The sequence below is a fragment of the Ranitomeya variabilis genome, chromosome 4, assembly GCF_051348905.1.
Source record: "Ranitomeya variabilis isolate aRanVar5 chromosome 4, aRanVar5.hap1, whole genome shotgun sequence".
NCBI classification, from domain to species: Eukaryota; Metazoa; Chordata; class Amphibia; order Anura; family Dendrobatidae; genus Ranitomeya; species Ranitomeya variabilis.
The window spans coordinates 212,577,109-212,590,129 of NC_135235.1; the positions used below are offsets into that span (position 1 = coordinate 212,577,109).

The following is a 13,021-nucleotide window of genomic DNA, read 5'->3' on the forward strand; positions in this document are numbered from 1 at the left end:
AATGCTTTCAGATTAATGTTGGACAATTGTAAGAGATGATCTGATGCAGGAGTACAAGAGACAAGCAAAAAAGAGTCGTCACTGAATGAGTCAAATTTTGTAGAGCAATTCTGTAAATGTTTATAATTCGCAATAGTGTTTAGACAGGTTTTAGTTATTTGAATTGTTGCTAAGTTTCCTCTAAATAAATATCAGAAAATTGGCATAACAAAATATAAAATTGATAAACAATTATACAGTTAAAGGAAAACACTTTAATATCATAAAAACAAGAGCCAATCAGCATCCAACTATTCTCTCTCTTCGAAAGCTACAGCAGCCTGCGGTAGTACCTGCAAAAATCAGAGAGGCCTCCCGAAGACACTAATTGAGCATCTACTCAGAAAGGGTGGGAGCAGATCTAGAGAGGATCTAGCTTCCAAAATGGGTCACTTGTGTGGTCTTTCCGCTGTTTAGGCACATGAAGGGCTCTCCAAATGCGACATGGCATCCGCTAATGATTCTTGCAAATTTTGCATTCAAAAAGTCAAACGGCGCTCCTTCCCTTCCGAGCCCTGCTGTGTGCCCAAACAGTGTTTTTTCCCCACATATGGGGTATCGGAATGTTCGGGAAAAATTGCACTACACATTTTGGGGTCCATGTTTTCCTGTCTCACTTGTGAAAATAAAAAAAAATAGGTCTTTAGTAAAATTTTTGTGAAAAAGTTAATTTTTTTCCTTCCACATTGCTTTAGTTCCTGTGAAGCACCTGAAGTGTTAAATACTTTTTGAATGTGATTTTGAGAACCTTGAGGGGTGCAGGTCTTAAAATGGTGTCACTTTGGGGTATTTTCCATTATTTAGACCCCTCAATGTCAATTCAAAGATGATGTGGTCCCTAATAAAATGGTTTTGTACATTTTCTTGGAGAAATGTCAAATTTATTCTCAGTGATATGTTTATTGGCTAACCAGAAAAAAATATAAAAAATTTCAAATTTTTAGACAAATTTCCATTTCTTTCACAAATAAACGCAAGTCATACCGAAGAAGTTTTACCACTATCATGAAGTACAATATGTCCTGAAATAACAGTCTCAGAAGCAGTGGGATGCCATGAAGCGTTCCAGAGTTACGACCTCATAAATTGGCACTGATCAGAATTGCAAAATTTGGCCCAGTCATGAAGGTGCAACAGCCTTTGGGGGTAAAATCAGGTTAAGCAACATGACATTTCTTCATTTCTCAACTAAACTTGCTTAAGAGAATGGAATGCATCTGTCCCACACAACTTCCTTATTCGGTTAGAACTTCTGGAGAGTCATACAATAATTTGTACATATTACCTATTAGTTATTACAAATCCCCTTACTATAGATAACACACTATACTACATGTATTATATATATATATATATATATATATATATATATATATATATATATATATATATATAATATAATATAATATATATATATATATATATATATATATATATATATATATCAATTAGTCAAATCAACATGTGTCCCACTTAATAAAGGGCACTTCACGAACTATGAAACAACTAATCCCACATCCCCATATGTGTGGGAAGAAGAGATCCCAAAAAGCATTCAAAACAATTTTTAGTAATAAATTATTAAAATACCAATAAAAAAGCAAAAAATGCCATAGGGGACACCTACAAGCGCCAAAAACATATATGCTTATAGAAGGGTGGGGATTGCTATACACAAAAAGGTAGTAATCAGATGTCAGAATATATAGAATATCACATCCACGTAAAAATAAAATGCCTAGCTCCAATACAATAGCAATATAGGATGGGTGTCAGATTATTATTATTTATTTATTTATTTATTTATATAGCGCCATTAATTCCATGGTGCTGTACATGAGAAAAGGGGTGACGTACAGGGTTATAGATAGCGTTTACAGTAAACAAATTTACAATGACAGACTGGTGCAGAGGGGAGAGGACCCTTAACAATAAGGACATGGAAAATATCAGCTCAATACAAATACATCAATGAGAGTGATAAACAGTTAAATTACTGCATCATAGAGTGTGATACCTCATAAGCATAAGTAATGTATGCTAACAAAACTCCATGTGCACTAATGAAGCCATGTAATCCAATGATGTGCAGGGTACAGCAGAAAATCCAAACCCTATGATCAATATATGGTAAAAATATTCATTAACGAATACAGATGCTGGTGCTCGTGGTGTCCCCTCACCCCGACGTGCGTTTCGCCTCCTGCTTCTCCGGGGACGCCTTACTGTTACTAATCTTACACCCATCCTATATTGCTATTGTATTGGAGCTAGGCATTTTATTTTTATGTGGGTGTGATATTCTATATATTCTGATTGCTGATTACTACCTTTTTGTGTATAGCAATCCCTACCCTTCTATAAGCATAAATGTTTTTGGCGCATGTAGGTGTCCCGTACGGCATTTTTTGCTTTTTTATTGGTCATTGTATTTTAATAATTTGTTTAGAAAAATTATTTTTAATGGTTTTTGGGATTTCTTCTTCCCACACATATGGGGATGTGCGATTAGTTGTTTCATATATATATCAATGTAAATAAGCAAGTGAGTATTCTGACATTAGCTGAATATTTCATCATGTAAAAATGATGCTCCATCCAGTAGGAGACAGACAACCGCCACTAGGAGGTGAAAACAGAAAAGACACCCAGTCGTGGTGATTGCAACGGAGAATCACTGCCACTCAAATCATTCACCCAGCAGGCCGTGAAACTCATGTATTGTCCCTGCCAATAGTGGCTGCTGCAGGTATCTACTTTGGAGCTCAAAGACAAGTTGAGCACATTCTCCTCCACATGAGAGCAGAGAGTGGGCAGTCCTTTCTTCAAGAAATAATTCCAGCTGGGAACCTTCCGGTGGAGCTGATACACGCCATCATTTCACGAAAGGCAGCTAATAACTATAAATGGTACTGCACCAACTGTATCACCAGTAACTTGACCAGATGGGAGTTGCGTTTGCTGACAAGTGGATGACTGGGAGTTCACGCCTGTTTCCTTCGTCATCGCACCACCAGATATCCATCTGTGATTGCGTGAAGGAATGATTGTGATGAAGACTCCGGCCAGGCACTACGTCAGGATGGGGACTGAAAGAAAAAAAGGAGCATGAGGAGAAAGGATGATAGTACAACTTGAGGCTTGCTTTTTCCAAATGAGCAGGTGATGTTGCTTCATGTGTTAATGGAGAGTCATAGTTCTTAGTATATGTGAGCTTGGATGTTCACAGCTTATTTTCCTCTTACAAAGCCTGCAGTTTGGTGACAGATGAATCATTGGCACTGTGTAAAAGAACTCTGACACATGTGATGCATGTACGTACGACTTGTCACCACTACAACCAGAACTTTCAGTCACTGTTAAGCCTCCTTCACTAATAGAAAGTGTGACCTCACCTGCTCCAGAGAAAAATGTAAAAGAAACAGATTTTTCGCTCTATGTTTCAGCCACATGTGGCCTCCACTGTGTATCACGAAGGCCAACACCTTTCTGCACTGAAGAAATCTCCTTGGTACCTGAATCTAGTTCTCAAATCTTGTGCACCACACAATCATCAATGACGTGGCTGACAGATGCCTCTGAGTGAAAAATAGCCTAAGCTTCTTGCCCCCGCAAAGAAGAATCCCACCTTTCCATTTAGCCTGCTTTAAAGGGTCACGACTTACAGAGCCAGCATCCCTGTTAGGCATTTGAATAGTCTCCCCAATCTACTCAGGCTCCATGTCATCAGAGTACAGAGACTCTTCATCTGTTCAAATCAATCAAGTGAAATAAATTGTTCTGGAGAAATTTATTTCTTAGCCCCAAGAGTGCTAAAGATTAGGAGACTAAATAGATAAATATGTCCTGATGTAGTTGCCATGTAAAACATTAAATGTAATGGTGACAGAGAAGGCGGACTGAGCAGAACACTGATTCAAGCTGATGGTGTCGCTGTCAGAGGTTACATCATCATGCTGTGACTGAGATGAATGATGTACAAGGAAAAGAATACAGCAGTACTCTGTACACAATAAGATGTATGGAAGCACTGAATATATGAAATTCAAAATGCATTACTGCTATATAGAATAAACATTAGTGATGAGCGAGTATACTCGTTGCTCGGGTTTTCCCGAGCAGGCTCGGGTGTCCTCCGAGTATTTATGACTGCTCGGAGATTTAGTTTTCATCGCGGCAGCTGAATGATTTACAGCTACTAGCCTGCTTGATTACATGTGGGGATTCCCTAGCAATCAGGCAACCCCCACATGTACTCAGCCTGGCTAGTAGCTGTAAAACATTCAGCTGCCGCGATGAAAACTAAATCTCCGAACACTAACAAATACTCGGAGACCACCCAAGCAACGAGTACACTCGCTCATCACTAATAAACATATAAAATGAAGGTATTTAGAGCACAAATTGGCCAATTCATGTGACTCCAAAAGCTGCGACAAGACTTACCTTTCCCTGGTAAGATCTAAATCTAATATTTATCAAACATGTCTCTCTCAGGGTAAAAACCTACAATTTTTTTTTAGGGAAAATAGGATTGAACACTAATTAAAAACAGCTTTATGTTGATGGAATATGCTAAGCCAAAAATGGAGGCAGTCACTGCCTTCAATGGTATACTACAAACAACTGACCAGCACCTCCGAACAGAATAAAGCAAGTCTGAAATATACTCACCTAGCACGTCACGTGTTCTGCTGTTGGAGGTCCCTGCTGTATTCCTCGCTCACTCCCTCCAGTATTCCAATGCTTACAAATCTGGCCTTTGGCGCGTCTTCTGCTGACTACTGTGTCACATCCCAAGTTAAGCTTTTTCCTCCCTCAATGGTAGTATTATTGTCCTCTCTTCCTTCACCTGCAACACTGTCCTCTTCTCACCTCTTCCCCACTGGCAGTAATACTCAATCCCTAAAACATCTTCCTACTCTGTCAGCAGCAGTTTTCCTTTTCCCATTCGTCCCTGACTGGACTCCATGTGATATATTGAAGACAGAGTGAAAGAGTAAGGTGGGACCACCAGGCTCCACTCTTACTCCCATGCTGTTTATAGCTCCTTTATGACTTCTTCCTGTCATGATTCCTCCCCTCATTGTGTCATGGGCACAGTGATTGACAGTTCAGTCATCCATTTCGGTGCAGGGGCATGCTGAGCTGTCAGTATTTTGATACAAAGCTCAATCGTCCACTCTAGTGCAGGCGAGCACTGAGCTGTTGGTATTTTGATTGACAGCTCAGCCATCCAATACGAGACTGGGAGGTGCTAAACTTCTTGCAGGTGCTACCTGTTTCTAAATAATGATCTTGCTACTTAGCTGAGCTCTCAGCCCCATATGTCTGCTAATAGAAGCATTTGCTGGGTGGTTCTGTTTGCCTGGTATTTCTGTGCTATGTTTATTGATCTGTTGCTCCTTGACTTTGGACCTCATTCTGACCGTTTGAACCGTTAGAACCCTTGGTTCAGTTTGCTCAGCTCCATTGCTCTGATCTGCTATTTTCCTGGTATTCTGACCTTGGACCATGTCCTGACTTTGCCTTTGTCTTTTCCTTTTGTCTCTCTTGGTATCTGACCCCAGAACATTTGACTATCCTTCCTCACGGCTGGTCTGTGAGCGGTGACTAGCATCACACTTCTTTTCTGTTCAGCCACTTTCTCAAACTTATAAACATGTCACTAAGAGTCTACTTCAGAATGATGTGATAGACCCCTGTTCCTTGACTGCAGTTTGCCGTACAAACAAACTGCTTTACTCACCATCTCTAGGTCCAGTCTCCACTGCCACTCCTGATACTCGTTATTGTCTGCAGCACTGATGACACTGGACCAGGGAAGGGTGAGTAAAAAAACCCAAACAAGCTATGCTTTAACCAAACTGCAGCCAGTGGACAGGGGTTTAATGAAACTGGAAAAATCCTTATTGTATGCTCATAAACTCCAGTCTATCACAGTTACTGTTCCTTACATTTCTTTCCTGTCAGTCACATTTCTGCAGAGCACTGAAAATATATTATCCACCAATGATACCATTTGGATTTTCTATTCTGCATTTGTTAGGTCCACAGTTCTGTGCCACACACTCCGGCTGGCAGAACTGTTGTGGATTCTGTTTGTGGGCTCCCTCTGGTGGTTACTGCTGGTACTGGGTGACTTTGGTGGGTTGCGGCCTTTGGTTTCCACCTGTCCATCAGAGGCTGGGTGTTTCCTATTTTACCTGGCCTTTCTGTCATTCCCTTGCCGGCTATCAATGTATTCAGATGTGCTCTGTTTGGTTCCTGCCTACCTGCTCCCAGATCTTTCAGGATAAGCTAAGTGCTGATTTTCAGTTGTTTGGTTTTTTGTCCAGCTTGCTTATTATGTCTCTATGCTAGCTGGTAGCTCTAGTGGACTGAGGTTCTCCCCATGTGCCATGAGTTGGCACATGGGTTCTTGTAATCTCAGGATGGTTTTTTGATTAGGGTTTTTTGCTGACCGCTCAGACCCCTTTTGTATCGTTCTGCTTTCTAGTTTACAGCGGGCCTCAATTTGCTAAAGCTATATATATCATCTCTATGTGTGTGCCTTCCTCTCATTTCACCGTCAATACATGTGGGGGGCAACTATATCTTTGGGGTCCATTCCTCTGGAGGCAAGCTAGGTCTTTATTTTCTCTGCAGTACTAGTTAGCTCTTAGGCTGGTGCGTGGCATCTAGAACCAACGTAGGCACGCTCCCTGGCTATCTCTAGTTGCGTTTGTCAGGCGTAGGGCAGCGGTCAGCCCAGGTTCCATCACCCTAGAGCTCGTCCGTTATTTATTTGTACTTTGCTTGTCCTGTGCTATCCCTAGCCATTGGGGATTCATGACAGTATAGCTGGCCCACAAAGTGTTAATTGTTTGGGCTGAAGCAGGAGAAAAAGAAGTGTTTAAGGGAAATTTTTTTTTTTTTTCCCTTCAGAGTTTTGCTGCCTAGCCCTTAATTGCTGTCTAGCTGCTTCTTACCTCCTCTTAACCCTTGAATGGCTTTGATCTTAGCTGTTTAACATGGATGTCCAGAGTTTGGCTTCCAGCCTGAGTAATCTCGCGGCAAAAGTTCAAAACCTACAGGATTTTGTTGTTCACACTCCCATGTCTGAACCTAGAATTCCTATTCCAGAGTTCTTCTCTGGAGATAGATCTACCTTCCTGAATTTCAGGAACAATTGTAAATTGTTTCTTTCTTTAAAATCTCGCTCCTCTGGAGACCCTGCTCAACAGGTCAGGATTGTAATATCTTTCCTGCGGGGCGACCCTCAGAATTGGGCATTTGCATTGGCACCAGGGGATCCTGCATTGCTCAGTGTGGATGCATTTTTTCTGGCATTGGGATTGCTCTATGAGGAACCCAACCTGGAGATTCAGGCTGAAAAGGCTTTGTTAGCCCTCTCTCAGGGGCATGATGAAGCGGAAATATATTGTCAAAAATTTCGGAAATGGTCGGTGCTTACTCAGTGGAATGAGTGCGCCCTGGCTGCAAACTTCAGAAATGGTCTTTCTGAGGCCATTAAGGATATTATGGTGGGGTTCCCTACGCCTACAGGTCTGAATGAGTCTATGGCTATGGCCATTCAGATTGATCGGCGTTTACGGGAGCGCAAACCCGTGCACCAGTTGGCGGTGTCTTCTGAACAGGCACCTGAGACTATGCAATGTGATAGAATTCAGTCCAGAAGTGAACGGCAAAATTATAGGCGGAAAAATGGATTGTGTTTTTATTGTGGTGATTCAGCTCATGTTATATCAGCATGCTCTAAACGCACAAAAAAGCTTGATAAATCTTTTGCCATTGGTACTCTGCAGCCTAAGTTCATTTTGTCTGTAACTCTGATTTGTTCACTGTCATCCATTTCCGTCGATGCCTATGTGGATTCGGGCGCTGCCCTGAGTCTTATGGATTGGTCATTTGCTAAACGCTGCGGTTTTAGTCTGGAGCCTCTGGAAGTTCCTATTCCTCTGAAGGGAATTGACTCTACACCATTGGCTATGAATAAACCGCAGTATTGGACACAAGTGACCATGCGCATGACTCCCGTTCATCAGGAGGTGATTCGCTTCCTTGTACTGTATAATTTACATGATGTACTAGTGCTGGGTCTGCCATGGTTACAAACTCATAATCCTGTCCTGGACTGGAAAACAATGTCTGTGTTAAGCTGGGGATGTCAGGGGGTTCATGATGATGCACCTCCGATTTCTATCGCTTCATCTACTCCTTCTGAGATCCCTGAGTTTTTGTCTGACTATAGGGATGTTTTTGAGGAGCCTAAGCTCAAATCGCTCCCTCCTCATAGAGATTGTGACTGTGCTATAGAATTGATTCCTGGCAGTAAGTTCCCTAAGGGTCGTTTATTTAATCTGTCACTGCCAGAGCATACTGCTATGCGGAATTATATTAAGGAGTCCTTGGAAAAGGGACATATTCGTCCATCTTCGTCCCCTCTGGGAGCAGGTTTTTTTTTCGTGGCAAAAAAAGATGGTTCCCTGAGGCCTTGTATAGATTATCGCCTTCTGAATAAGATTACAGTCAAATATCAGTATCCATTGCCATTATTGACTGACTTGTTTGCTCGCATTAAGGGGGCTAGGTGGTTCACTAAGATAGATCTTCGCGGTGCGTATAATCTGGTGCGGATAAAACAAGGTGATGAGTGGTTTCGTACCTGCCAGGTTCAAAGAATGTGAAGGCAGATGCTCTTTCCAGGAGTTTTGTGCCTGACTCTCCTGGAGACTCTGGGCCTACTGGTATCCTTAGGGATGGGGTAATATTGTCCGCCGTATCCCCAGACTTGCGACGTGCATTGCAGGAGTTTCAGGTGGATAAACCGGATCGTTGTCCACCAGAAAGACTGTTTGTTCCGGATGATTGGACCAGTAGAGTCATCTCCGAGGTCCATTCTTCTGTGTTGGCTGGTCATCCTGGAATTTTTGGTACTAGAGACTTGGTGGCCAGGTCTTTTTGGTGGCCTTCCTTGTCTAGGGATGTGCGTACATTTGTGCAGTCTTGTGAAGTGTGTGCTCGAGCTAAGCCTTGCTGTTCTCGAGCCAGTGGGTTATTGTTATCCTTGCCCATCCCGAAGAGGCCTTGGACGCACATTTCCATGGATTTTATTTCTGATCTCCCGGTTTCACAGAAAATGTCCGTTATCTGGGTTGTGTGTGACCGCTTTTCCAAGATGGTTCATTTGGTGCCCTTGCCTAAGTTGCCCTCCTCCTCTGAGTTGGTCCCTTTATTTTTTCAGAACGTGGTTCGTTTGCATGGGATTCCGGAGAATATCGTTTCTGACAGGGGATCCCAGTTTGTGTCTAGATTTTGGCGGACGTTTTGTGCCAAGATGGGCATTGATTTGTCTTTCTCGTCTGCATTCCATCCTCAGACGAATGGCCAGACAGAGCGAACTAATCAGACCTTGGAAACTTATTTGAGGTGTTTTGTTTCTGCTGATCAAGATGACTGGGTTGCTTTTTTGCCACTGGCCGAATTTGCTCTTAATAATCGGGCTAGTTCTGCCACGTTGGTCTCTCCTTTTTTTTGTAATTCGGGGTTTCATCCTCGTTTTTCCTCTGATCAGGTGGAGTCTTCGGATTGTCCTGGAGTGGATGTGGTGGTGGACAGGCTACATCAGATTTGGAATCAGGTGGTGGACAATTTGAAGTTATCTCAGGAGAAGACTCAGCAGTTTGCTAATCGCCGTCGCCGCGTGGGTCCCCGACTTCTTGTTGGGGATTTGGTGTGGTTGTCTTCTCGTTTTGTCCCTATGAAGGTCTCTTCTCCTAAGTTCAAGCCTCGGTTCATCGGTCCTTATAGGATCTCGGAGATTCTTAACCCTGTATCTTTTCTAGTCTCTAGCGGTGGATACCGCGTCTGATGACGGCGCTTCTCTTGACATCCTCCACAGTCTCCATACAGGTTTATCGCTCACCTAAGGCGCCACATGTACCCCGGGACTATTTTGTCTCCTGATGCATTTCTCAATATAGTACGTTACTGATGAAGGTCCATATGACGGACCGAAACGTTTGTTGGGTACTACAATAAATACATCACTAAAGCATCAAGTTGAGTGCTAGGTCTTTTTTCACTATTATATTAAGGTGTGGGAGCCTACCTTAGCACCATCCTAGCAGTTTGTGCACACGCTTTTTTCTTACAGAACGACCTGTAGACCTGTCATCATCATCACAGGTCCTTCTTCTACCTAGGAACATGGCACTGACAATGCATGGCTGTTATTATCAGTGCAATCTATAGGTTATATATTCAAGTAACCCCCTGACCCAGTATTGTGGTTCAGGTCTCATCCAAGCTGTCTCTGGTTCTGATTCCCTGACTGACAGGATATTTATCAGGAGCAGAGGTCAGTGGCCGGACAGGTCACAGATAGCTATGGCCGGCTATAGTCGCATATACAGGATAAAGTGTCCTAAATATCTCCGAAAATCCCTCTCGAAATCTAAAAGATTCAGACTTCTACCACTGTGGTAATTTGGCAGGCATGACATTTAAGAGGTTAAAAACGTTTTGTTTTCTCATTGCTTAATCAGTCTCAAATCAGTACAAGGATTTGCTTCTCAAGAAAACTTCCTTATTCTATGATAGATCCACAGGGCAGACACAAAACAATGAGGGGGTTCTTAATATCAGGTAAGATCCTTATAGATAAAAAGTTACAGTCTTTATACAATGATAATTAGTAAGTGACTGTTCTGGCACTAGCTACATACCTTTACTATAAATAATTAAGCATCATATCTAGAGGGCAATACACTAGTGATAACGTAATGTTAGAGATCTATGTCCACTGGGTGCAATATCTTACTATTACAACATACATGGTAATTGTCAGCCAGTCCTTTACAGTGTGTTGGAATGAGAGGAAAGCAGAAAGTATCAATCAGTATGGACTGAATTTTTGGACTGGGAATTGCATCTGATTTTGTGCAGCAACAGTAAAAAAAAATGTACAAGAGAGAGTAATGTTTCCTATATTAATAATTACTATATACTGTATATCTGTATGAAATCTGTTTTTTGTGCTCTGCTAGAGAAATGGAAGAGACTATTGAATGTTGTGATTTTATTTCACTCTTGATTCATGTGAAAAAAACTCTCATCTGATTAACCCCATTCAATAACATTGATCCATGTGCTTTCCATTTTTTTTCCGCGACCAGGACATGGGACTATAATAGTCTCATCTGAACATGTCTCAATAAGGGGAAGTTAAGAGAAGTTGAGGAATAGGCAAGCGTTTGTATCAGCACTTCCTTCCGTCATAATTATCAGTATCTTCATTCCTCCTCTGAGAGGAAACTGTTCTCTTAGCTGTTGGGCTTATTAGATGATGTTATGGCGGTCGCAGAATATTTCTGCTTTTGTGAAAACAATTCTACTCTAACCATAAAAGTTATGTAAACATTCACATATTGTTCATTTACTTCCTTACAGAAGTTTTTTCTATTATTTTGCTGTTTTTGCTTTTATTAGTCCTATATTTTGTTGAATATTTTTTGAAAAATGTTATAAATCCATCAGAGCCTTCTGCCATCTTCTCTCCTCCTCCCTCCTTTCAGTGTTAGAGATAGCAGGAGAGGGAAAGTAAGTAGCACACAAATCTGCACAAAAGAGAAAGTACTTGCAGGCTCAAGGAGGATGATAAAAAAGGCTATAGATAAGAAGAAAAGTGTAAGGAAACCGGTGCAGAATAAAACTAATAGTCCTACTCTATGTAACTCCGCCATTGATTAGTAGCTTTCCATCAATAAACGCTGCGCACAGAAAGTTGCCTATCAGAGGTGTGGGGCGAGTTATACAGAGCTCAGCATTCTAAGACCTACAATGGAAAAAAATGTAATATTCAGAATACTTTGTGTGTAATCAGAGCTGTGTGACATACAGTGGTCTACGTCAGGGGCTTCTCTCTCGGGGGATATGTCTGGTGGATGCTTCCCGTGTACATTGCAAAGTCAATGATGATTTAATATAAAGTTTTGAGTTGACGTAAAGGATACAAAGAAACTGATTAATTTTTCTCTTTCAGTTCTCCTCGTCATCACGATGGATGTGACCAGTGGACAGATCAGTATCCGGTTGATCCCTCAGTATCCGGTTACTAGTGGATCTATCACCCTGAGTATTACTGGGATTAATGCCAAACTCGAGCTTGTCGCCTGGTATAAAGGAGCAGATAAAACTCATCAGAATCAGATCCTGACATATGTTCCTGGTAATAGTCCTCCCATATTAGTTCCCGGACTTCTGCACAATGATCGGATCTCGGTTATCAATAACGGATCATTACACATAAAAGATCTTTGTGTCACAGATGGGGGGAATTATATAGTGGCTGCACTGGCGCTGACATCAGCACTGGAGTTAAATGTGAACCTGACCGTCTATGGTGAGTATCATTTTCTGTTCCTCCCTCTCCGTCTGTTACATGTTCACACTGCGTCTCATGTATGAGAACTGTTTCACGCAAAAGTGTCCTAATTGCCCATCACAGCCAATCAGACGTCAGCTTCTATTTCCTAACCTGCTCCGGAGGAATGAATATTGGATTCTGATTGGCTGTGGATGTGAACACTATGGTCATTATCAATGTCTTCTGCACTCGCTGGAGCTGATGAACCTGATCCTAATGGCTGCGACTTGGATATACCATTGCCAGTGTAATTATGCGCCATTACGGAGTACTCCCATGATTTCTGATATCTGCTGTTACCATCAGCATTGCAGATATTTACAGCCTTTTAGACTTGGACGTGACGCAGTGTCCACTGCGGCAAGTTTTACCTTATTTTCTCGTGCTTCTCCTCATTACCCTGAATATGGAACGACCAAAAGGCAAAACATGGGGAACAAAGAAATCTAGTCTTAATATATACTTACCTTGTAATGTCTTCACATCCTGGACAGATGTGTCCGGATCCCAGAATTCCAAGCAGCGGAAGTTCACCGACCGCCATATTGGGAC

General features: G+C 41.9%; 1 protein-coding gene across 5 annotated transcripts in view; it reads left to right on the forward strand.

The window, feature by feature from the left end:
• LOC143770329 (cell adhesion molecule CEACAM16-like) overlaps nucleotides 1–13,021 on the forward strand; it is a 101,356-nt gene that overhangs the window by 43,420 nt on the left and 44,915 nt on the right. For 4 of the 5 annotated variants that reach the window (XM_077259845.1, XM_077259849.1, XM_077259848.1 and 1 more), the window contains one exon: nucleotides 12,086–12,445. In XM_077259845.1, the coding sequence (XP_077115960.1) occupies nucleotides 12,086–12,445 (360 nt within the window). Of the gene's footprint in view, nucleotides 1–10,623; nucleotides 10,690–12,085; nucleotides 12,446–13,021 lie in introns of those variants that run through there. The other variant, XM_077259846.1, reaches the window with a different exon arrangement.